At 41.4% G+C, this 23,575-nt stretch overlaps 2 protein-coding genes across 2 annotated transcripts in view; both read left to right on the top strand.

The window, feature by feature from the left end:
• Window positions 1–1,603, top strand: part of LOC113982423 (formin-F-like) — a 34,994-nt gene extending 33,391 nt beyond the window's left edge. Inside the window, exon 17 of the mRNA XM_027710650.2 lies at window positions 833–1,603. Within this exon, the coding sequence (XP_027566451.2) occupies window positions 833–937 (105 nt within the window). The 3' untranslated portion in view covers window positions 938–1,603. The remainder of the gene's footprint in view (window positions 1–832) is intronic.
• Window positions 1,604–13,588: 11,985 nt separating this feature from the next.
• CBLN4 (cerebellin 4 precursor) lies at window positions 13,589–20,614 on the top strand. The gene is made up of 3 exons (XM_027710716.2): window positions 13,589–13,966; window positions 15,408–15,524; window positions 18,138–20,614. The coding sequence occupies exons 1-3, from the start codon at window positions 13,691–13,693 to the stop codon at window positions 18,333–18,335; spliced, it is 591 nt and encodes a 196-aa protein (XP_027566517.1). The 5' UTR covers window positions 13,589–13,690; the 3' UTR covers window positions 18,336–20,614.
• Window positions 20,615–23,575: the final 2,961 nt, after the last annotated feature.

The following is a 23,575-nucleotide window of genomic DNA, read 5'->3' as shown; positions in this document are numbered from 1 at the left end:
TCCTAAGAGCTGTTAGATGGTGTCCAGGTGGACACTTTTTGGGAATGCCAGATCTGCCCAAACCTCCCCCTGTATTTCAGCTGCAATTTGAAGTTGTGAACTACAACTTCATTGCTGTTCTGCCTTGGGAGAGCTGATCCCACAATTACAGGGGAGCTCTCAATTACAGCCAGGATCAGCACTTGGAGTCTCTTTATGATGAAGCCTTTGGAGCATGTTCTTTGGATTTCATAGAATCACAGAATGGTTGGGGTTGGAAGGACCTTAAAGCTCATCCAGTTGCACCCCCCTGCCATAGGCAGGGACACCTTCCACTAGCCCAGGTTGCTCCAAGCCCCTTCCAACCTGGCCTTGGACACTTCAGGGATGGGGTAGCCACAGCTTCTCTGGGTAACCTGTGCCAGGGCCTCACCACCTTCACAGAGAGGAATTTTTAAAAACTTCCTATCTGTTCACCTTTTTCAGATTAAAGAAGGAACAGGGAAAGGCTCTCTGATAAATTACTTTCTTGCCCAAAAATATTTACTTCCTTATGAATAATTTTTGTTTGTTTGCAAAGCAAAATGACAGAAAAGGGAAACATTTTGGCCTGCCATGAAATATAAACCATATTTAGGATTTCAGTTCCCTGGAGATTTCAGACAGCTCAAAGTTTTCTTCTTCCTCCTCTTCCCCTTCTTCGTCCACCTCTTCTTCCTTTTTATATTAATATTAACAGTAATGAAGGTATTTAACTTTTATCTTGCTTTTTAAAATTTCATTAAGATCCTGGACATGGTTTAGATTCCTTGGATACACTAATATTAAATATTTTTGTCTTTCATATTTACAGGTAAAGTTTGGGGAGCCACAAGACCTGGACTCCCAAGAACTCTTTGGATGGATATCTTCCTTCATTAGTGAGTTTAGGAAGGCCTGTGCTGAAGTCACACCATAAGGAGAACACAGACCTTATAGAGAGGTGAGGGAAAGAGGAATCCAGGAAACAAGATTTATTTGGTTTGTTACTTACTGATAAAAACCACATAACCAGTATCTGTACAGCAGAACACCTGATTTTGAGAGATATTCAGTTTATAATGTGTAATTTGTAAGTGGTATTTGTAGAATCCCAGATGACTTAAGAGCCTCTCTATTAATTTTTCTCATGTACATGTTATAGTACCTTGAGATTCCTGTATATTTAGAAAGGAAACACATCTGACATTTTATAACTTCTCTTTTCAATCTTCTCCTTTGATACCCAGCCTTCTGACTCAGTTTTAACTATTATTTTCAATGAGTAAGTTTCTATATGGTCTTCTGATTTCTAAATAATACTTTCCCAAGTTTAATAATGAAATGGGGAGCTGTTACCCACAGAGGAGACTATTTAACCAAAATTCTAGTTTGTTTTTATGCTATTAAAGCACTGAAGCCTTAGTATGGAATGGAGAAAGTATCTGGCTAGGTGTTTTGTTTTGTAGTACAATAAAATGGTGCTTTTTATGGCTAATGTCATGTATTGGGATAAAATGCTACAGAAATCAATCAATATGTGAGATTTGCATTTGCAGGAAGACAAAAATGTCAGAGAAGCAAAATAAAAAGGTGTCACAAAGTATCTAAGTAATGGATATGGGAGGTAATTATCCATGGTTTTCAAAAGAGAAAATACTTCTGTTGCATTTGTTGGCTTTTACATGTTTTTAATTAGAATAATTATCTAGAGCTCAAATAAATGAGAGGAAAAGGAGGCCTCTAAATGCAAAGACAAAATGGATGTTTTTAACACTAAAAGCAGAAAATAGCTTAAAAGGTCATTGAAAAAATTTGGCATTTTCTTCACCAGTTCTGCAAACAGTGTTTTAGAAAAAGCGTTTTACCTGATTTATTTCAGGTCTGACTGCCCAGGTCTTGCAGTGTTTGGGCTTTGATGGAAATGCTGAACACTCTCCCTGACTTCAGTACTAAAAGGAGTTGGGGCTAATCCCTCTGAAGGGGTTAGATGAACTTACATCCAAAAATTACATTATCACAGCTCTCTCTCAGCTGGCAGATAACACTGCTCCATATCCAGCATGTCCTTGGCTGCTCCAGGTGGGACCACTGAACATCCTGGAGTTTAGGAAAAGGGCCAGGAAGGATCTGGGCACCCCCCCATTGGGTGCTGCAATGCATAGATTTTTAGTGCTAGTGTCACACAGGTAAAGGACAATCACCACGAGTGCAGAGACTCTTGGACACTGGAAAGTGGAGATGGAAGAACCCCAGGATTTTCTTTCTTGTCTTGGCCTCGGTGCTCCAAAGGGCAGCACAGGACGCAGCTCCCAGGGGGTTACAGCTGTGTCTGCCAGCTCAGCCCGCTGGGAAAAGGTAGAAAAGTGTTCTTGCAGCTAATTAGGAAGAAATCCTTCCCTGTGAGGGTGGGTAGGCCCTGGCACAGGTTGCCCAGAGAAGCTGTGGCTGCCCCATCCCTGGAAGTGTCCAAGGCCAGGTTGGAAGGGGCTTGGAGCAACCTGGGCTAGTGGGAAGTGTCCCTGTCCATGGTAGGGGAGTGGGACTGGATGAGCTTTAAGGTCCTTCCAACCCAAACCATTCCATGATTGCAGCAGCAGCCAAGTAGCCAGTGGGATCCCTCAGCTTTGCACCACCAGTGTTGCTCCCCTCCATCAGCTCTTCCATGTCTGCACTTGCAAAGGGCACAATTTTGGCTTCTCAACAGCCTTGTCAAGACCTTTCTCCCAGTTAACCACATGCAGTCATCTTTCTCAGAAGCAAAAAGAGTAAAATAAAAGCAAAATTAGTACCTCTGATACTTATTTTATATAAAAATATTTACAGAAGCAAATAAAGGGATTTAATTTTACAGAAATATTGGCTATATTTGCCTCAGGTCAGCATCAGATCAGTGAGATCTGGTTGACCCTGAAGTCAGTGGCATGTATCTGTGCATCAGGAGCTGCAGCTTACACCCCTCATTTCTGGCTGAAAGGGGAAAACAAAATTCCCTTTTAATTTCTTGCCTCTCTATCCCACAGTGCCCTATGCAGGACATGGACATGCACTGTTAACACTTGCAGGTTTGGATGCGTGTCATTACTGCTCCAAAATCTGAACTATCTTCATTTATATGTGAATCATGTCAGATAATCCTGAATACAAGAGCCATTTCCATGGTATCAACATCCCTGCATCCCTGAGCAGTGTTCGTGATGGTCATGATAAGTTCCAGGTTTTTTCTACCTTGGCTCCAGGGTCCTGGGAAGTCTCTTTTAACTAAATAGACTTTTTTCTTTTCTTTTTCACAACTCACTTTTTTCCCCCAGTCTTTTTTCTCTATTATTATATCTAACAGCCTGTGCTTGTTTTATAGCTCAGCTGGCATGGCCTTTTCCAATTAAAAATATATCCTACATAGTAGTCGATATCTGTGTCTTTGTGTGAATATCCTGGAGCATTAATTAAAAAAATTAATGTCCAAATATCTTCTTGTCAAGAAGTCCTCTCCCCTTCAGAGGGAACTTTCCTCTGGAGTGGGATCTTCCCGAGGAGAAATGTTTCAATTTTCCCAAATAAGCTGCTTCTTCAGTGCCTGTGAGTTTCAGAGACCTCCTGATTTATATGTAAGATAAATAGACCCTGTTCTCTACCTTGTTCTTTATTTCTTAAGTGTTATTTAGCATAAGGCTGGGTTTTTCAAATCTTATCACTTATCACTGTATCACTAAGTTTTAGTGGCATAAAGAATAATAGTTTTTATGCCTCAACATTTATTTCAAATTATTTAGACAAGCTCAAAGTCTCCATATGGATGATATCCTTGGAATCCTTCATAGCAGATGATGATTTTATCCTGCAAACCTGTAGTCATAAAAATCTAAGCGTTGGATGAACCTCTTTGTGTATTTGTATATAGTAATATATATTTGTAAATAATATATATTTGTATACAATAATCTGGATCATTTGTTTCCCTACAAAACCCACAGAGCTGACTTTTGGTATATTTTTTAATATGAAAGCTGATTGGTGGTGTTATAAGAAGTTCTGCTCAGTGAAATTCTCTCAATATTGAGCTGTGGGAAGTAAGGCTGTGGGTCAAATGCTGCACAGATTTTCCTTTCCTGGCAGCTCAGCTGCCAGGGTAAAACCTGCTCCCTGAAAAGGAAAGAAACTGAAAAGGAAGTAGAAATCTCTTTTCATGCTTTGTTTCCCTAAAATGCACACTCTTGGTAGGATGAGCAGTATTTCAGCAGGAACAGGAAAGAAAATTTCTGTAGCTCACATTAGACATTGGTGTTGTTCAGCAAAAACATGACTCAGGGAAGAAAGTCCCAGAAGAAATCCCTGACTTTATCCACCTGTCCAGAGTCTCAGTGTTTTCTAATCTGCCCCAGGAAATGCTGTGAGAAATGGAGCTCCTCCAGGGACAGGCCACTGAAGTGATCTGAGCTCCCAGAGGGGCCTGTGTTACACCTGCACCACCACTCACAAGGGATTTCCAAAAAATAGGTTGAAATACAAATATCTTTCTACAAAGGCAGAAACTTCCCAGAGTTTCTTCGAACCAAAAATACAAAGAGCAGAGATTATCCAACACTAGACTCAGTGGAAAAAACTGAACTCCCAGAAAGGGACAATTGTATCCTAGGGCAGTGGTTCAACTTTGCCTTCCAGTTTTCCTCTTTTTTTTCCCTTTCCTATTTGAATTACCATGCAACAGGCAGAGTGTTCCTGCTAATTTGTATAAATGAACAGTCAAAATAAAAACTGTGGTCACTTGGAAGGTGTTCTATGCAGAAAAGCCTTGATGTCACTTATGTGTGCTGGTCTTCTAGTTTGAATTCATGCTTTTCAATTCCAAACAGCAATTTTAGGAGAAGGGAAAAAATGGTGTTAAGACAAAGTGAATAAAAATGTGAGGTCTCTAAAAGGGAGCCTGTTGGGCACTCACTGTACAACAACTGAAGCCTCAAAGTGTTCTTGGAAAATGCTCCTGTGCTTAAGAAGTTGCTGCTAATGATGCTCAGAAGAACCACAGACAGGTTTCAAGCTGCTCATCTTAGAGAAGAACATATTAAAAGCTTCAAGCCAAGAGGCTGCTTAAAGAGCCCTTGGAGAGATCCTTCCCTACCTCACACACAGATGTTTGGATTTGGATATTCATAGAACCAAGAATTGATTCCCTGATTTTAAAGATGTTTTCAAGCTGCCTAAATGCTCAGGTAGTAAGTTTTCTCACCAAATTAAATGTAGTTATTCATTTTTTCACTCTCTCTGCTCACTGCCCAAGGAGAATATCCCAAAAGCTGAACCACCTACTTTCTTCCCAGAGTAACAAACAAAAGGAGAGCCTTTGAAAACTCTAACTCAGGAAGGTATGAATATTTTGTGCAAATAATAATTTTATTCAGCATTAACTTGAATATTTCACGTCACAGCATGTTATTGCACCTGACATGAGATGTCTAAGCAGAGCAGTGGGTTTGTTTGGGTGCACATTGAAATAATTGCAGGGAATGCTAAATGGCTTAAGCCTTTACATTTGCTGCCTATTTACCAAGAGATGCATTTTGCCCATTGAAATACTTTAGTCAAGGGCAGTCAGCAGTAATTTAACAACAAAACCCCATGAAATAGCTAAATATTGCTTTAAGCTCATTTTACAAATAAGACACTTGAAACAAAAGGTTTCAGATGTAAATTTGAGGTCTCTGGATGCAATATAAAAATACTGCAGTGTGTTTTGAAGCATCAATAACTGACACTCTTTTGCTTGCACAAGGGTAAATAAGTGGTGATCTGTGCTCTGGTGATGTCACTTGCTCATAAGCATTGACCTAAAAAAAACCCTAAACCCCAAAGGTTATTGTCCATAAAGATCAAGTACTGATGGGCATATTTATACCAAAATCCTTCTTGTAGCTCCTAGAAATTTTCCTGAAAGAGCTCTACAGGATGTGCCCTGAAACGAAGTAATTATAAATAGAAATTTGCTCAACTCTTTTTCAAACCAGGAACTTTTCTCAGTCAGTAAATAATTCCCAGATAATATCCCAAGTTGCTGGCATTAATGCTTACGTTGAAGTTTGTTGCTTGGAGTCCTGCCATTTAAAACAATCTGATCTCTCACTTTGTTGTCAGGAATTAAGCTGATTAGGAAAATTAAACCCCGTCCAAATCCCTTAGATTATGGATTTACTGAACTTGCCCTGTGAAAGGACAACGTGGCTGTGATGACTCTGCTCTCCAAGCTTTGGCTGCAGCTGATGAAGCAACTCCCCAGTTCTCAGACCAAACGCCCCAAAGTCATGCAAAGCCTGGTTTTAGGTGCATAAATCCTTTCTATCCATTTGTCTCTCCATTTTTGGAAGCAGGAGGGCTGTTCTGACACCCTAGATGCAAAAATTAACTTCTGTCTTAAAGCTTTTTTGTCTGAATCCTTTGAGACTCAGGTGAGTGCTCACAGCTTTTATCTTGATGAACCATCCTTAAGAAGAACTTGGAGCAGCCATAGAGGAATCTCCATGCAAAGCAGTCAGTGAAATTTTGTTAACTGCTGAAAGACAGCCAGTGTTTCCAGCTGAAAATTCCATGGACTGGGATTGGTATAATGCTGGGAAGCATGTTAGGGAATGACATGTGGAATGGAAGTCTTGGGGAAGGACACCCTTGTCGAGGACTTTGAGCTCGCAGTGATTATTGAAAACAAGCAGCTCTTCAGGAGTTTTGACTGTTTGGATGGCTTTTAAATTTTTCTTTCTCCTTTGCTTAGTATTTCTTCTGCATATTTTGATATATTTTTTGGAGCTTAAAGGAGTTTTGGCAGAATCACAGGAAGCAGGAGGCTGGAAGGCACCTCTGGAGATCATTTATTCCAGAGGAGGGTGTCCAAGACCATGTCCAGAGTGGGTTTGAATCTTTTTGCTGATGGAGAAGATGGATATTTCACAATTTAACATTTCTGAAAGTTATTATCAAAACAAAGGCTGAATTTGGCCTCAGAGCCTCATTTCCTTAAAAAATGGGTTAAAAAAAAATGACGAGATTGTCACTTGGGAAAGACACCCATCAGCCAAAGGAGAGAAATAGGGGGGGCTGATGGACTTGGTTCCTTAGCTGTGAAATATATGTATTGTTTTCTTCCCTGCATCTTTTTAAAGTGGTCACTATGACAAAGATATATAACAGATATTTCTTGTCCTTGACATCTTTGCTTGGGCAGAATCAGAAAGGTCTGGTTAAGGATTCCTCAGAGACATGTCCAGGAAATTATTCAAACGTAATGGAAAATTACTTTTAAAAGACTTGATCTTTTTCCATCCCAGAGGTGGCTGCAGTTTATCTATAAGGAGTTCCAGGTTACATATATTTAATGAACATAATGTTGGGGTTCTTTGGGGTGAATTTGCTTCCCTTGGGGAGTTTGGGGGGGTTTTGGAGGACTTCTAACCCAGCTCTTGCAGTGCTGTTCTCTCTATGCACATGATCATCTTCAGTGGAGTCGTCTCTGTCCTTATCCATATATGATATTTCAACAGGAGTATTTGGAGGAGCCTGCTATTAACACCTGGGGAATGACTGCTTATATATGACTGTGTTTTACAAAAAACCCAAACAATAAAAGAAAGAAAAATTAGTGTTGTAATGCCCACTGCTTTTCTTGACACAGAATTTCTATGACAAGAGCAGTTTTAAACATTTATAGGGACACACAAACAGAAAGCTGAAACGTGAAATTATTTAAACTATGTATTAAATACCCAACCAAGGAGAAAAATGGGTTTCTGTCAGGATTCCATTTTAGAGAGATGCAGGAGAAGCACTACTTGGGCTTGCTGGAGGCAAGTAAACCTTGGAAGAAAGTCTTGCATTACTTTGATTTGATTAAAAATCATCACAATATTTACCCAGATTCATCAATTCCCATCTGCTACAAAGGTTAGGTTGCTCATACTTTTTGTTTATCTCTAAATATGTTGCTAAATTATAGCTGAAAGTTATTATACCAACTAACGAAGTAGGAGATAAATTGAAAAAAAAAAAAAAATCCAAGAATGTTTTCTTTTAAAATTGTCTATTAAACTTTAATTCCAAACACTGAAGGTAATGGTACAAATACAAGAGAAAGAGAAATTCGGTCCTGAATCCCCAAACAGGAGGAGACAGAGACAGTAAAAGACTTGCTATTCCAGCTGCCTGTATAGTTGGTAAATGACACTGAATTATTTAATTTCTCTGACTGAAAGACTCATTTGCTCACTTTCTAACCCACATCCAGTAGTGAACTGCAAATATTGAAACTCAATAATTGCCACTTGATGTTAAACATTTTGCAGGTTTAAGCTGCATAAATTACATGCCCTCCCTAAGTTAGTTCCACAATTTGAAAATGTATATTGAGATTATAATATTTGCCATCCAAACGACCTATTACCAGAATATTAAGTTGAGAAAATGGCACATTGGTGCAGTTGACACTACTTCACAATCTAATTGTTTCCTTGACACCACATTAGCATGCTGTACCCATAAAATATATTCAACAGTTCAAGCTAAATTGACAACCAACAGATTGTGGGAGCCTTTGGAAACTCCATCCTGAGCTCACTGTTACCACCTGGTGAAATGTGCTCTGGAGCCCAGAGCAGGTAACAAACCATGATCCTTCCCTCCTACCCCAAGGGAAAGCTTTCCCTGCTAGGCTATTTTTCTGGTTTTCTGACCATATCATCGAATTTCATTCCATTTGGGCAAAAATCACACTTCTTGCCTCATTAAAATGCAATTGAAAAATCTAAGACTGTTGCACGGACCAGTGCAGTGCCTTGCAAAATTATTTATTTAATAGAATTGCACAAATGTATTGGATAAACTAGAAGGAAACATGGAAGAAATGAGGAGTTCTTTCCTAGACATAAACTGAAATACAGTGGCAAAACAAGAATTAAATTTTACTTTATAACAAGCTATACAGCTGCAAGTACCTGCTTTAAAGGCACGTGAGTTGATTTTATGGTCTTAATCCACCAAAGCCCTGTTTTTACAGGAGGGTCAAACATGTAAAGTAGAAATATTTCCTGGAAATATTTTGAATAAACATAAACACAAGACATACTATGCTGTTTGTGGATAACTTAGTGAAAATTAAAGATGAAATTTACTGGCCTGTAGGTGTTGCAAACAACTGAAACATATCGAGGATCTTTGAAGGAGCAAAAAGAACCCAAGGGGTCACATTTTGCTCTCATTTTCACAGTGATGTAAATCCAGACTGAGTCGATTTGACTCAGTGTAACAATATAACTGTGGAATATTTCCAGACATCCATCAAGGAATAACTGCAGGACAAGCTACTGGGAGGACTCGAGTGTTTCAGACCCTGACTTGCACTTGGGCCTTAAGTGTGCTCAGCTTTGCAGTGTTGGTCAAATAAAAGGTCTGGCTGCATAAGAAATGCTGAATAAAGACCTCAAATGCCAATGCTGTCAGCATTTCTGAATGGTTTTACCTTTACACATGCAGGCATCCTGCTGACTCATTTTCTTAATCACCTCTAAAATTCACAGGGAATTTTAACATTCCGTTTCCTCAGAAGGCCATCAAAACACAAATTTATCATAGCAGAGTGTCAGGGAAACTAAAGCAGCCCAAGAAATATAAGTAGACAATTGTTTTTCATTTTCTCTCTTCTGCTGCTGCAGAATGTTTAAAAAATACTTGAAGATGGGATGGATTGAGGAGAGGTACATTAAAATAGGCAAACATACAGAAAAAGCTTACTTAAAAATCCAGAGAAGGTTGACTTTAAGACAAAAATAAAGCAAGGAAAAATCTAGGCTTGATTCTGCATGTCTGAATTAAAGACCAAAAACTTCTGTTCATTGCAGTCATTCCACATGCACATGAAATTTTATTATATTCCTATAGGATCTCTTTACATTTTATGCTTTTATAAATGAAGTGAAATTTACTTTATAAAATATTTAGGGAATCTTCTTAAGAGCCTCTAAGCTCATTAGGCAGGTGAATTTGTCTTGGATTTGGCCAACAAACTGTTTAACCAGGGGAGAGCCACAGGCCCAGCTGTCTGGAAGAGGAGCTGGTCTGTACGGGAGCCAAGTACCAGATGGAGACAACAGCCAGCTCAGGAGTTGCAATATCCACCCTGAAAGGATGTAAAAAGATGGGAAAAGCTCTGACCACTGAGCTGATAAACACGGGTTTGAACTGCCATCAGTATTCTGGCTTTGAATCCACCCCTTGTGCCCCCTCGTCCCTCATTAGGGTGAGCTCAGCACAACACGGGGCTGGGGGTTAAATCCTGGGAGGAGCTGGGGGGTGCTCAGCCTGCTCCCTGCAAGAGCCTGCTCCACACTCAGCAAACAGAGAGCTCAGCCTGACAGAAGGGAAATATAATTAGGATAAAGAATAAAGAGAAGCAGAGGAAGGAGGGCTCCTGTTACGGGGTTATAGAATTCATGAGGCCTCCAGACACCGGCAACGAGCTCAAAAGCAGCAGAGGAAGTGTGAGGCAGATTATTTCTCCCTTTTGTAAGGCAAATGACTAATTATACAAAGCAAGATCTTTTTTTCTCAAAAGAGATTTGAAAGGTATCATGCAATATTGATACAGAAATTGTAGTTGATGCAGGTTTACAAGGCAAGTGGTAAAAGAAAATGTAAATGCAAACATCGTGTTTTTTCCTTATTCTCCCTGTGGCTCTTCCTTTTGTCAGAAACCTGCCTCAGTGCAGAAAGTTCTCTGTGAAACAGCAAAATTCTTCTAACTGGAGACAGTTTTAGACTTCCCTTTCTGTGTCCATTACGGAGAAGAAGCTGTGAGCTTAATCTGTCTGAATTTCCATTGTTGAGTATTGTTGCTATTAATTTTACTTGTTTTTCTTTCAAAGGAAGGAGAAAAAATAACTCCTGTTAGAGGGAGCTGGATCAATACCAAGAAATTCTTTGTCAGATAAAATAAGAACAATCATTAACCTTGTTGCTTATGAATGTAATGCAAACTCCTCTTTTCAGCTCACCTTGTCCACAGCATCCCCAGCAAACTTCCCTCATTTTGCTCAGCAGTTAAATCCCAGCTCAACCACCCAAACAAACACTGTTATTAATAACCTTGGAGCTCTCTTCCTGCTGGATGGGTGGGAAAAAAAGGAGGAGATGTTTCACGATATTCAGGTTCAGGTATTTTGATGATAGGGACTCTTCAGTTTGTTTACTTAGGCCTGGATTTGAGGCTGGATTATGGATATTATTTATAGATCCAGCCTCTCTGGGAGCAGCACATGAAGATAGTTCATGGCCATTCCAGCAGAATATCTATAGAGACACATGATGTTATTGTCCACAACAGAAAGAAATTAGAACCAAGTTGTCTGAAATTATTGTAAATTTTTTAATCTCTGGCAAATGATTTATCTCTCAAAATTATCAGCAGTATCCAATTCCAGTTGAAATTTATGTGCATGTTATAAATAGATTTGCTGTTACTTGTGCAGAGTTAAGAGGCTACTCAGCAACTTCAGGTGCAGAAGAGTTTTTAAGTACAGGATGTTGAAATAGTGTGGAAGTATTTATACATTTGTATTTATTCACAAAATATTGTGGCACAAGAGGTTTTCCTGTTTTCACACAGCTTTGTTTTGTAGGAGTCCTTCTTTTAATCTGGAGATCCAATTTCTACAACAGGGACAAAGTTGTACTGCAAGTATTTGCTTAATTTCTTGTTTCCTTTCCTTGCAGTAAGTGCAATTTCTCAATTGGACTCTTCTATTCATCTTTATTGGTGTCACTGAGTAAGAGGGTATTGATGCATTCCTAGAAAACAGTAGCATTTCTTTTTGCCTCTTGCCTGATTAATGGGATTCCTGAGTCTAGCCTTCTGAATTTTGGAGACTAATGCATTTGATGCTTGTTAAGAGGAACTTTGCCTGCTTTATGGCTTCTCAAAGGCTTTGCTGAGTTCTGCAGACTTAATGCTTCACCCTCAGTTTTCCACATCAACTGAAAAACAGTTCCAGCTCATTTGCCTGCAGAAAGACTTGGTGTCCAGTAGAGAGGGGATTTTGGTGCTTTTTATTGCTACTGTTAGTCTCCTGTTGCTTCTTTAATTTGTTTTGTCTGTTAGTGCCCAGATTTATGGCCAGCATTAGTTAGTGCACAGAGCTGAGGTGCTGGGTCTGTATCCCAAGCCTCTTCCTCGACAGAATGGGAGGCAGGAAGATGCTGGATTTCTAAAAATCTTATTTGCTTGGTTTCTTACAAACTATTGGCCCTTTGTTGGTGTTTTGGATGGAACCTGTTTGGCCAATTCGGCTTCTGGGAGCACTTGGTCATTTCTGCCAGTCCCTGAAGTGGACTGAGGTTTCACCATGAGACTATTTCAAGTGGGACCAGGTGATGCAGGAAAGATCCTCTCTGGAAGACATCAAGCAGCACCAAACCAGTCATGGTTTTAATAATCTTGAAATATATGGGAGTACTAAGCTAAGGTTCCTGCTCCAATCCTTCCAGCACACATCAAAAAATAAATTAATAGTAGACAGAGGTTTAATCAAATCACTACCAGAAGCTGCCATGTGGCAGCACCATGAGGTGGTACCTGGCCATGTTGATACTCAAAAAGCAGATAGTAAAGTCCTGTTGGTGATGTCAATGTGTGTGAAAGGTTTTAGGAAAGCTGCTTCTCTCCTGGCTGAGACAGGGAACCAGCAGCAGCGTGCACAGGGTGGGGGTGTCACACCAAAATTCAACTTGCAAATCCTTGCACAAGAAGTCTGTGTCCTGGAGACTCCTCCAGGTTTAGGGGCTGCCTTTCAAGCAGGTTGCAGTGCTTTCCCCCTCCTTCTTCTGAAAATAGGGGACGTTGCAATGCTTTGGTGCTTTCCCTTCGGCTTTGTAGCTACTTAAAAAGTTGCCTGGGAGGACTGGAGTGTGTGTACGAGTAGGGGGCAATTCCAAGGGGAGGGTCGCTAGTAAGGAAGCGTCCCATGTGCCCGGCTAGGTGAGAGCTGGGCAGGTTTGTTATGACATAACTACTGGAGGGGGGGTGGGGTGTGGAATTTGTGGCAGAGAGAGCGGGGGAAGAGAGAGAGAGAGAGAGAGAGAGAAGTGGAGTCTGCAGCACCCTGTCAGTGCTATCAGAGACAGGATCTGGCAGCTTTGGGTTGAGCTACCACCTCTCCGCTCCACCACTCCGAGCATCCTGGATCTCCAGCTAGAAGGGGAGAGGGAGCCTAGCAGCGGCGATCATGGCAACGTCAAATGGCTTTATTTCTTCGCGACCTCTCGTTTCTCTCTCTCATCAATAATTCACCTGAGGGCTTTTGTTTTCCCCACTCCCCCTTCTCACTCTCTTTTTTTGATGCGGGAAGGGGGCCCCGGCCAGCGTGTATTTTGTCCGGCAGCTTTTCGAGGCGTGTTTTAAAGAGCTCGCGAAAGGACCCGGGAAGAGAAAAAAGAAGAGAAGAAAAAATAAAATAAATAAATAAAAAAAAAGAACGGCACAAAGTGGTGGCGGGGGGAGGAGGAGGAGGAGAAGAGCGGGAGAGGAGAGAAGAGACGGAGGGGAGAAGGCGGCGGAGAGAAGACTTTGAGCGCGGCGGGCGCGGTGCGGTGCCGGGCGCGGTGCCGGGCGCGGTGGCCGGAGCGGGGCGCGGAGCGGCGGCGCGGGCGGCCGCGGGTGCGGACCATGGGCTGGCGGCTGCTGCCCGCCGTCCTGCTCGCCCTGGCGCTGGGCGGCCCCGCCGCGTGGGCGCAGAACGACACGGAGCCCATCGTGCTGGAGGGCAAGTGCCTGGTGGTCTGCGACTCCAACCCGGCCACCGACGCCAAGGGCTCGTCCTCGTCCCCGCTGGGCATCTCCGTGCGCGCCGCCAACTCCAAGGTCGCCTTCTCGGCCGTGCGGAGCACCAACCACGAGCCCTCCGAGATGAGCAACAAGACGCGCATCATCTACTTCGACCAGGTGAGCGGCGGCGCCCCGGGGCATCCCCGCGGGGCCGGTGCCTCCCCCGCCATCCTCAACAGGTGCCGCCGCTTCCCTAAATTCCCGCACAAAGTTGGGGTGCAGGGGCGGCTGCTGCGGGCACCCCCGGAGCGAAGGGGCCGGGCAGGGGGGAGCTGGAGGGGCTGCAGCAGTGCCGCGGTTGCCCCCCGGGGATGGGGAGGATGCAGGGGAGGGCGGTACCGGCACCTCCGCAGCCCCCCAGCCCCTGGTGGATGGAGCCCAGCAACTCCCGGGGTGACGCGGGGACCGAGCACAGGGAGGTACCGCGGCCGCAGCACTCGGGGGGCACCGGTGGGGGGACACGGCCCCGGGGGGCTTGGGGACAGGGGGTCCTCAGGTGTGAGCAGCCTGTGTAGGTTTTAGACGGTTTGTTCACCTTTTGAGCGGGGGAAGAAGAAAGAATTTCAAGGGAAAATCCTTAAACTTTCCCTGAACACTCCCAGGTTCGCGGCACAGCCCTGTGCAGCTCAGCACCAGTATTAACGTGCAGGTGCCAGTACACGTTTCAACACCGGCTCCTGTCCTGGGGCAGGTCCAAAGTAATCGAGATTGAGGGTTATTCTTCTTCCTACACCCTGTTGTAATGAACAGTAAATTGTCGTGACAGCTGGGGCCAGATATGTCACACAGCCCAATGCTGGGAGTGTGAAATGATCATAACTCCATGGACGTTCCTAGTGGCTTTCTAGGGCTGTGCCTGGCATAAAGGAGCCTGAAAATAGCAATCAAAAATAAAGCATAACTAAGCGGAAAGAAAGCACAATCTAGTCATTAGAGAAGATGGGCAGCATATGGATGAGGCACTCATTTAATATGTTCTCCTCTGTTACTTGTCTCTGTTTGATCAAACTCAAATTATTGTTAGTGCTTACAAAAACAACTGAAGCAGCAAAGGCTCACAGCCAGTTTTTCTGGGATGTGCCAGGTTTTTCAGCAAATCTGGCTGTAAACTGGGGAATGAACTGTATCATTCATGTGTGTCCTTCCTCACAGCTTGGTACTTTGAGGAAGACAGTGTTGGCTTGACCATTGCTTTTTAAAACCATTTGCCACTCCCAGAATTAGTGGGTTTGATGTCATTTTTGGGGAATGATGAATAAAAATGCTTTTACTTAATCCCTTCTAAACATGTAGGGAAGAAAGGACTTGAAGGTATGACATAGTAGCAAAGTAGGAAACAATTTCCACCCTAGTTTGTTTGTAGTAAAGTTGTACTATAAATACAACTAAATATCCATAGTATGAGCTATTCCAACTTAATTGAGAGAACATGAATAAACCAGCTTAGATGTAGATTAAAAATTTTCCATGGGTGAATGGTTTCTAAAGATATAATCTGTGTTTTTATTTAGTACTCAATACCAGTACTAATTCCCATGTTCTATTTTTCTGTTTGTAGATCCTAGTAAATGTGGGCAATTTTTTCACATTGGAGTCTGTCTTTGTAGCACCAAGAAAAGGAATTTACAGTTTCAATTTCCACGTAATTAAAGTCTATCAGAGTCAAACAATTCAGGTACGTCGATCAAGTATATGATTGTAAAATCTTTTCCCTAAATTGTTTGTTTGGAATGGGATCTTGACTGAACACAGGAGTATTCAACACTCTTTCAAGGAAAAAATGCTTAGTTTACAGCAACCTGTGGTGTTGACTTCCTAGTAGCTGAGTGAATTAATTTAAACTGAATAGCTGAGACAATGCAAGATCCTCACCTCAGATAAATTGCCACAGCTTCACTCATAAAACTGGGGTGATATAAAGAATTCAATGAATGAATGATCCAATAGTAAAAGAGAGCTCTGAATTTCACTTAATTGCTTAAATACTATTGAAGAGTCATATTTTCCTTCAGGTTAAACTGTCTGGAACACAGGAATTCTGGGGATCTACATCAGATTTGACTATTTTTGTAACATTTTGACCTGGCTGACAGCTCCTGATGCCAGGTAGCTGGTTATCCCCTTAGTCTGCTGTGGGCCAAGGTTAGTCAACGTGGTCTACTTGTTCTGTAACCACACCAAAATGCTGTATCTCTACGGGGATGTCTTCTAAGGAACCTTTATAGCACTTTAAACTTTTTTTTTACCACATAATATATAAAAGATGTGCCATATATTAGAGAAAAAGGAGTAATTTTGCACTTTCTTCTGTAGCTTAATAGCAGCTGAACTACCTAATTAAATATAAATATGTACTAGCTTAGAGGAAAAGCCTCTAAGTTCCTGAACATCCCTTTGCTGAGCCAACAGTAAATTCCTTAGAGTGCATTCCTTAATCTTCAGGCCAGGTCCCGCATTTTCTGTGATATACATCCTGGCTTTCTAGATCTGGAATGACATCTGTGGCTTCCTTTGTTTCCACCCATGAGACCACCAGTTTCAGAGAAGTATCTGATGCTTTTCCCTGCTCTGTCTCGCTCCTGGATGTGGTTTCCAGTGTGCAAGGCTGAGGTGAAATGGATTTCTGCAGGAGGAGTGGTCAGACTTTGCTTTGTGGCAGCTCTGGCTCCTGGGAAAAGTGTAAATGGTGGAGATGGCAGAGACCTGGTGCAGGACACAGTCACATCCCTGGTGAAATTTGCCTTCATTTTACAGTGGGAAATCTTAATTCCCTTCAGGGCAATGGTAAAAGCCTTAAGTGAAATATTGACCTCATGAAAATCTCTGTAATGGGCTTATAAGCTGTTTAATGTCCTTGAACTTTGTTTTCACTCTCTTAAATGCTGAAGGTTGAAATGGCCTTGAATAACTGTATGCCAGCCAGTTCATTGGATTTAAAATGCATATTGCCAAGGAAGATGCCAAGGCTTGGTTTCTGGAAATCCAGCACAGGCTGGTGTTTCACACACCGGGGACTCAAACCTGGGAGTTTGGGGCTGGTGACAGGAAATGTTACAACCTGTGATATGGCCTGAAATATTTAATACATCGAGAGTTTCTAAAGTAATGAAAGTTTTGGCACAGTTAATGTGAGACCATCGGGTGCAAACCTGTGATGTGTCTTCTGCTGTGATTAAAATTGTTGTAAGATGCTCTGCAGGGGAACCTAACCTAGAGAGATGGTACAGAAGGAGTGGGATAAATCAAACCCAAACAATGAGAATCGAACCCTTGATGCCCTTTTTCTGCATGTTTGATACTTAGGAAGGAGAACCAGAAACCATTGCAGTGGAACAAACTGGCTTGAGTCTCATGCAGACTTTAAACACCACTAAATCACCTCAAGGCTTCCTACACAAGTGATATCACTGTGCTCCTGGAACATCTGTTAGTGCCATTAAATATCATTAAACTGCAGTTTGTTCCCCAGGGACATCTGATTAAGTGGATTTCCCAGATAGGTGAATCTCAAATAAGGGCCAGATTCTGCTGCCCTGACTTCTGCTGAGCAGTGATTTATCCCGTGGTGACTCCCATTAAAATTAATGGGAGCATATGCAAGGCCAGCACACTCCATATGAAAGAGCATTTCACCATTCACCCCTGTGTGACTGCATTAGAGCTGTTTAAAAAGAAAAAGCAGAGCTAACAGTTTGCCATGGGGGAAATGAAAAATACCCGGATCCGTCCGTTCCCTCAGCCCTGCCCATCTCTGTTTACAGAGTGTCTGTGATGCTGCTTTCAGAGCAGAGGCTGTGCCGACTTTCAGAAGGGTTTTACAGAAAATTGGAGCCAGTACCGTGGTTTATAAAGCTAAAGATTGGTTCCAGACTTTAAAACTAAGCTGCCATCGGTGATGGGAGGGGCAGAGATTTTGCTGCCACTGAAGTGTGAGCTCCCAGGCCACTGTGGTGCCTCTGACACCTCATTAGGTGCCTGCATCACATCTCTGGGGGCCCAAGTTTCTTGAAAATGCCTTTTTTTTTGCCCCTGAGTATAAATAACCCTAAATAACCCCTGACACAGGCAAAGTGATGCAAATTGAGGTGATAACTCCCTCTGCAAGTCCAGCCCATGGAACACCAATGCGCTCGTACACACCAATTAAATGTAATTATTAGTTTTAAACAACCCAAAAACCAGTGAAGATTGGGACCTTAGCAGGGCTCTTATTCTGTAGTTAATATCCAAGGGTAGTTCTTGGTGTTTTGCTGTTAATTGGAGCTTTTCAGTGGTTTTTCTCTCGCAGGTTAATTTGATGCTGAATGGAAAGCCAGTCATTTCTGCTTTTGCTGGGGACAAGGATGTCACACGTGAAGCTGCCACTAATGGAGTCCTGCTCTATCTGGACAAGGAGGATAAGGTTTACCTGAAACTGGAGAAAGGTAATCTGGTCGGTGGATGGCAGTATTCTACGTTTTCTGGCTTTCTGGTCTTCCCCCTGTAAAGTCAATTTTCCTGTGACATTCATCCAGGTGTGGACTCACCATTGCCTCTGTTACATGAAGATCATTTTATCATCATGGGATTGATGTTTCTTTATTGGTTTTTCATGGATTCTCCCTATGGATTTTGGCCCCATTTGAACTACTCAGAAGTTTCACAGAATTTTGTGTGTTTAAATACAATATATTTGGACTGAGACTAAAGCAGACAATAAATATTTATGCTTAACATTACGGTCTAAAGCTGCCTGCAAGATTTATTCCAATCACATTTTCTGGACTTACTGGATTCATGAGAGAAGTGGATTTTCTTTAATTATGAAAAAAACTGGCAACCAGGTCTTTAATTTAGGAGAGTTTGAGTTCAGACTTCAATCAAGAGTTAGTGTGTTGCTGCCAAAGAACTGTATATTGATATATTGGTCATACATGTTTTTGTCACTGGGACTTTACTGCCATGATCTATTCCATTGTCTTGAGAGAGGTAATTATTATTGATAAGTGGTTGACTTTAATTCTCCTCTGAGTGTTGTGTACCTGGTTCACCCAGATATTTAAGCTCTGTCACTGCTCCCATCAAGTGTAGCCCACATAAACTAAAGGGTCATGGGTGTATTTTAGTCGGATATGAAAGATATTCCTCTTTTCCACCTGCTGATTTCTGAAAAGAACAGCAGATTATAACCATTAAGACAAAACTTACCAGGGTTAAAGGTGATCACTCAGGCACAGCTTTGCAAAACAGCTTTGCCCTGCAGGAAGTCTCACACTTATTCTTCAATTTTAATTAACATGAACGATAAAAACTGCTTTATTAAAATCCTTAGCCACAACCACTTTGTTAGCTGGAGATGAGATCCCCCTTGTTTGTATTTATGTGTATTTTTCAAACCTTCTGTTGTGTTAAATCTGATTTTGCCTTAACTCCACAACTGTATATAATTTTAGGTCATATATTTAACAAATGTTAAATCCAAATAGCTGGTACCTAACTTGGTACAAAAGCTTTTCAGCTTTTTGTACAGGTCATGTGAATTCATAAAGTTATTTATTATATCACTGTTACATAATAAAGATTAATATATGTTAGCTTAATTTTTGACCTTTGGATTTTGGAAGTTGCTTCATGCTATTTTTTTATTGGATATAATTATTATATGCAAAATGTAAGCTTTTGGGATTCACAGAAACTACCCCAGGAGGCAGGAAAACTGCCATAAGTTAGTCTGGCAGAATCCTAGAGGTAATCAGAAGGATCTAAAAATAACCTATGCATTTTATTTAAAAAACAAAAAGATTTAGGCAGAAATCCTGGCCTCACTGAAGTTACTGTTAAGAATCACATTGATTCCAAAGGGTTTTGGATGAAACCTGTTGCTTTAGGTTTTTACCATCAGCATGAAACTCCAGTGCCATCAAATTGAATATTAAATAAAATGATTTTCACAGGAGCTGCTAATGAAACCTTCATCCCTCGTGCCCAAAATAGACACTGAATCGATGGATCTTTGTGCCTTGCATATCATGAAGGATATGGTTCTAAATTAAAAAATACTGTGTACTTGAAAATGTTTCTGGATGGAAGGACCTGCAGCAACTGGGACCTTCCCTGAGAGCCAGTTTAGGCTGGAATTTGCTGCTTTAGATGACCTGGTTCCAATTTGTTCACTTGTTAGTCAAGTGCAGTGCCATGTTGCTCCAGCTGCTGTAAATGGATATTTCATTGATTTAAAGTCAGTTGGTTGGTTGATGCTCCTGATTAAAAATGCCAGGGAATCAGTGCCCAACACTGTGCCCAAATTCCTTATTGTTCAACACCCAACATACAGGATTTTTTGGGCCATTTCAGGAGGGTAGGTGGGAATATTCCCCCTCTATGAGATGTCAGATGAGGAGGTGATTTTTTAGACACAATATTGAGCACTGCAGTTTGGGAGGAAGTAGAAGGACTTGGCAATGAATGATGATTAATGATTTACGTGGCTGAAAAATATAAAAAATTGTTATGACCAATCAAAAAGTGTTACTGCTGTACCCCCCAAATGTGTGTGTATATATATATATGTATATCTGAACCCCCCTGGGATTACAGCACATAGTATGCATGATGTTATAAAGAGGTTATTTGTCATAAGGGTTTATTTCAGAGGGGAACATCAATATTTTGTATAAGATTGGTAAAATCTGAAATCTCACCCATTGAAATATATGTAATGTAAAAGACATGTTGCTACACAGACAGAAGAAAAGTGGCATTAAAGGTGTCAGTATACTTTCAGAACGATCAAATGTATCTAACTTCTTTAATTTGTAAACATATCATCTTTAAAAGCTGCCTTCAGCATTCAACAATAATCTTGAACTACCTTAATGTAGTGATTTCCCCTTGGCAAAACATTTGTGGTTGCTTCAGTCCTCAACAGTTACTTAAACTTCAGCTAGAGAGGCTGGGAAGTTATTCAGTTAGGGAGTTACACTTTGATTGAAATATCCTAAATTTTTGCCATCAGCTTCTGAAATCCTTATTTTGCCAGTTAAAGGAGAAATTTCCCTGGAGTCCCTGGAAAGCAGCTCCTGATATTGTCACACAGTGCTGAGCACTCAGAGGTGGCCCTGGGGACAGGCAGGGCTCTCAGCTCACATTTAAATGTTTAAATAGCAACAAACTATGGGGGTTAGACCACAATTTGAGCTACTTTGCAGATCTTATTGTGTTGCCCCAGAGGAGTCACTCCCAAAAGAGAAGGATGAGCCGGGTCTGGAAAATCCTGTTTCTCTTCTCTCTCCTCATCCCTTTTTTTCCCCTTCTGCCTTCCCGTGTTACTTCTACAGCAGTTTTCCTGTTCAGCAGCAACAGCTCAGGAGACACTCCACATTTCAAAAGGTATTTAAGGTTAGAGGTTTGACTCTTTTTCAAGAACTTAAACCTGCATTGAGCTGCACTGTAAAGGTTAGAGCTGGTTTTCTGGTCCTGTTCTATTCCATGATCCAGTCCTCTTGGTTCTGCAGAGGGCAGAATTATTCCTCCCTCTGTATGTATCCCTGCTGCAGAATGTGCTGAGGATCTACACCCACAGCCTTGAGCATAAATCCACTTTGCAGTGAACTTTGTAGCTTCCAAAGGTTGATTGTGCAAGAAAACCTTTTAGCCACATGAGGTAAGGACAAAAGAAAGAACTTACTTTCTGAAAATAACAGATATATTGTAATTATCTGTGATCTCTCTATTTTTTTGATCTGTTTTATTTATATTTTATCCCTATTTTATTGTAAAATTAAGGGAAAAAACCCTCTCTATTTTCCTTTCTTTCACTCCTGAGTGATGTAAATGTTGTTGGTAGAGCCAGGTCCCCCTGTTCCCCTGGGTTCACCCAGTGTAGAAACCTGCTCTGTTCTGTGGATTCCTGTGCACTATGAAGAGTTTAGGCTGCACATGCCAAATGCCTGCAGAGCCAAAAAAGATACTGTTCAAAAGAGCCTGGGAGCAGCAGTGTTTTTGGAAAAGGCACTGAGGTAGCTTTGAAATTTTCACAAGCTCTTTTGTCTCTACATAAAAAGGAAAAACTAACTTTGAAGCATAGAGAAAGGAAAAAATTCCTTTTTTATTTTTTTTTAATGCAACATTTTGTATTTGTTTCGTGTTACATCATTTTCTAGTAGTACCTGAACATTTTCTCAGTGTTAATTAAATTACTTTGGCCAGGTCATGGCAGGGTAAGTATTGAAACCTCAGTGTTACTACTGAGAAAATGGAGACAGTGTTTGGGTGTCAACATATCCAGTACCAGTGACTGGCTCTGTTCAGTTTGCTGGATCAATCCTTTTTCTGATATGAGGCATTTTTTAAAAACAAATTATAGTTTTGGAGTACATGGTATTCTGGTGTATTTCCCCTTTCATATTATCTCTAAATAATATTCCTAGAAAGTTGAATCCAGTGAAACAGCTTTAAATGCCCCAAAAATTTCACAATTAACTCTCAATTCTTTTTTTTTTTTTTTAAGCCCCCAAATCAACACATCTGCACATACAGCATCTTTACAAGCAGGTCTTAGAGAAAGAAATGCAAGAAGTTGTGTGTCATAACCACAACAAGGAAGCCAAACCATTAACATGAAATATGGGCTGAAGAAGAGAAACACATAAATGTTCTGCTCCTTTTAGAAGAGGTTCTGAGTTGGTAGCATGTTTTACCTTAACAATTCATTGCCCTTCATATTGTAAGAGCTCTTTATAGTATTCAAACTCTTTGTCTTCTAAAGACAACATTAACCAGCTGACTCAGTGTAAATAAGTGAAGGTTCCCAGTGACAGAATTTACTGGCTGGCACATGACACAACAACATATTTTTTGTGCTCTTGCTGTCCAGACAGAAAAGGCTCCTTTGAGAAAAGAAATTGTCTTAGACACTGAGCTAAACTTATTTATCTGTTGCTGCTTAGGAATGGGGAGGGAAAAAAAACCCTTTCCTACCCTAAAGCACTAAGGAGAATGCATACAAAGAATAATAATAAAATCAGTCACTGTTATATAACTGAGGATGAGAATAATGGGGAAGTGGCTTGAATAGTGTGTTTAGTGAGAGCTGTGATCTGAGGCGTTTGATGGAAGTGATCACTATTTTAATCTTCACAGACTGGGGGAAGGGAAGAGCCAGTTGCATCATTTTTAACAGGCTCTTTTCCTTTTTTTATTCTCCTCCCCCCCGCCATTTCCCTTCTGTCTCGTGGTTCTGCTTGGCTGCAAAGGAAGAAAGTGATCGGCAGCGACTTAAGAAAAGTTCATTTCTGAAGAGGGATGAGAGGTTGTTTGGGGTTTTTTTTTGCTGGTATCTGATGTGGGGGGAAAACCCAAAGAGGAGAGCGGGGTAAAACAACAAAATAAACCTAAATATGTTCCTGACCCAGCATCCAGTTCAGTGAAATACCTAAATATGTTCTGCTTATACAGGTAAGACTCTTCTACAGTGCATGACCCCGACCCATCCCTTTACAGCCACCACTTGTCTTCTGATGGCTTTTGGTCCTGCTGGAGGAAACTGGATGTAGAAGGGTAGTACAGAGCACTGGAAATGATCAAATAAAACAGCTTTATCTGTGTGTGTGTGCCTGGATTTACTCCTGCACAGCAGGTCCCTCACCCCGGGGGCATTTCGGTGCCAAGGGCGAATGTGTGGATGAACTGTGACACACTTGGAAACCAGCTGTGAGTGTGGATATGTTGGAATCGCTGCTGACACAG

This window comes from Pipra filicauda, unplaced genomic scaffold (assembly GCF_003945595.2).
Source record: "Pipra filicauda isolate LSUMZ 115617 unplaced genomic scaffold, ASM394559v2 scaffold13_size5146498_pilon, whole genome shotgun sequence".
In the NCBI taxonomy this organism is placed as follows: domain Eukaryota; kingdom Metazoa; phylum Chordata; class Aves; order Passeriformes; family Pipridae; genus Pipra; species Pipra filicauda.
Note: the sequence above shows the minus strand (reverse complement) of the source record. Positions and strands in the feature narration are given on the sequence as shown.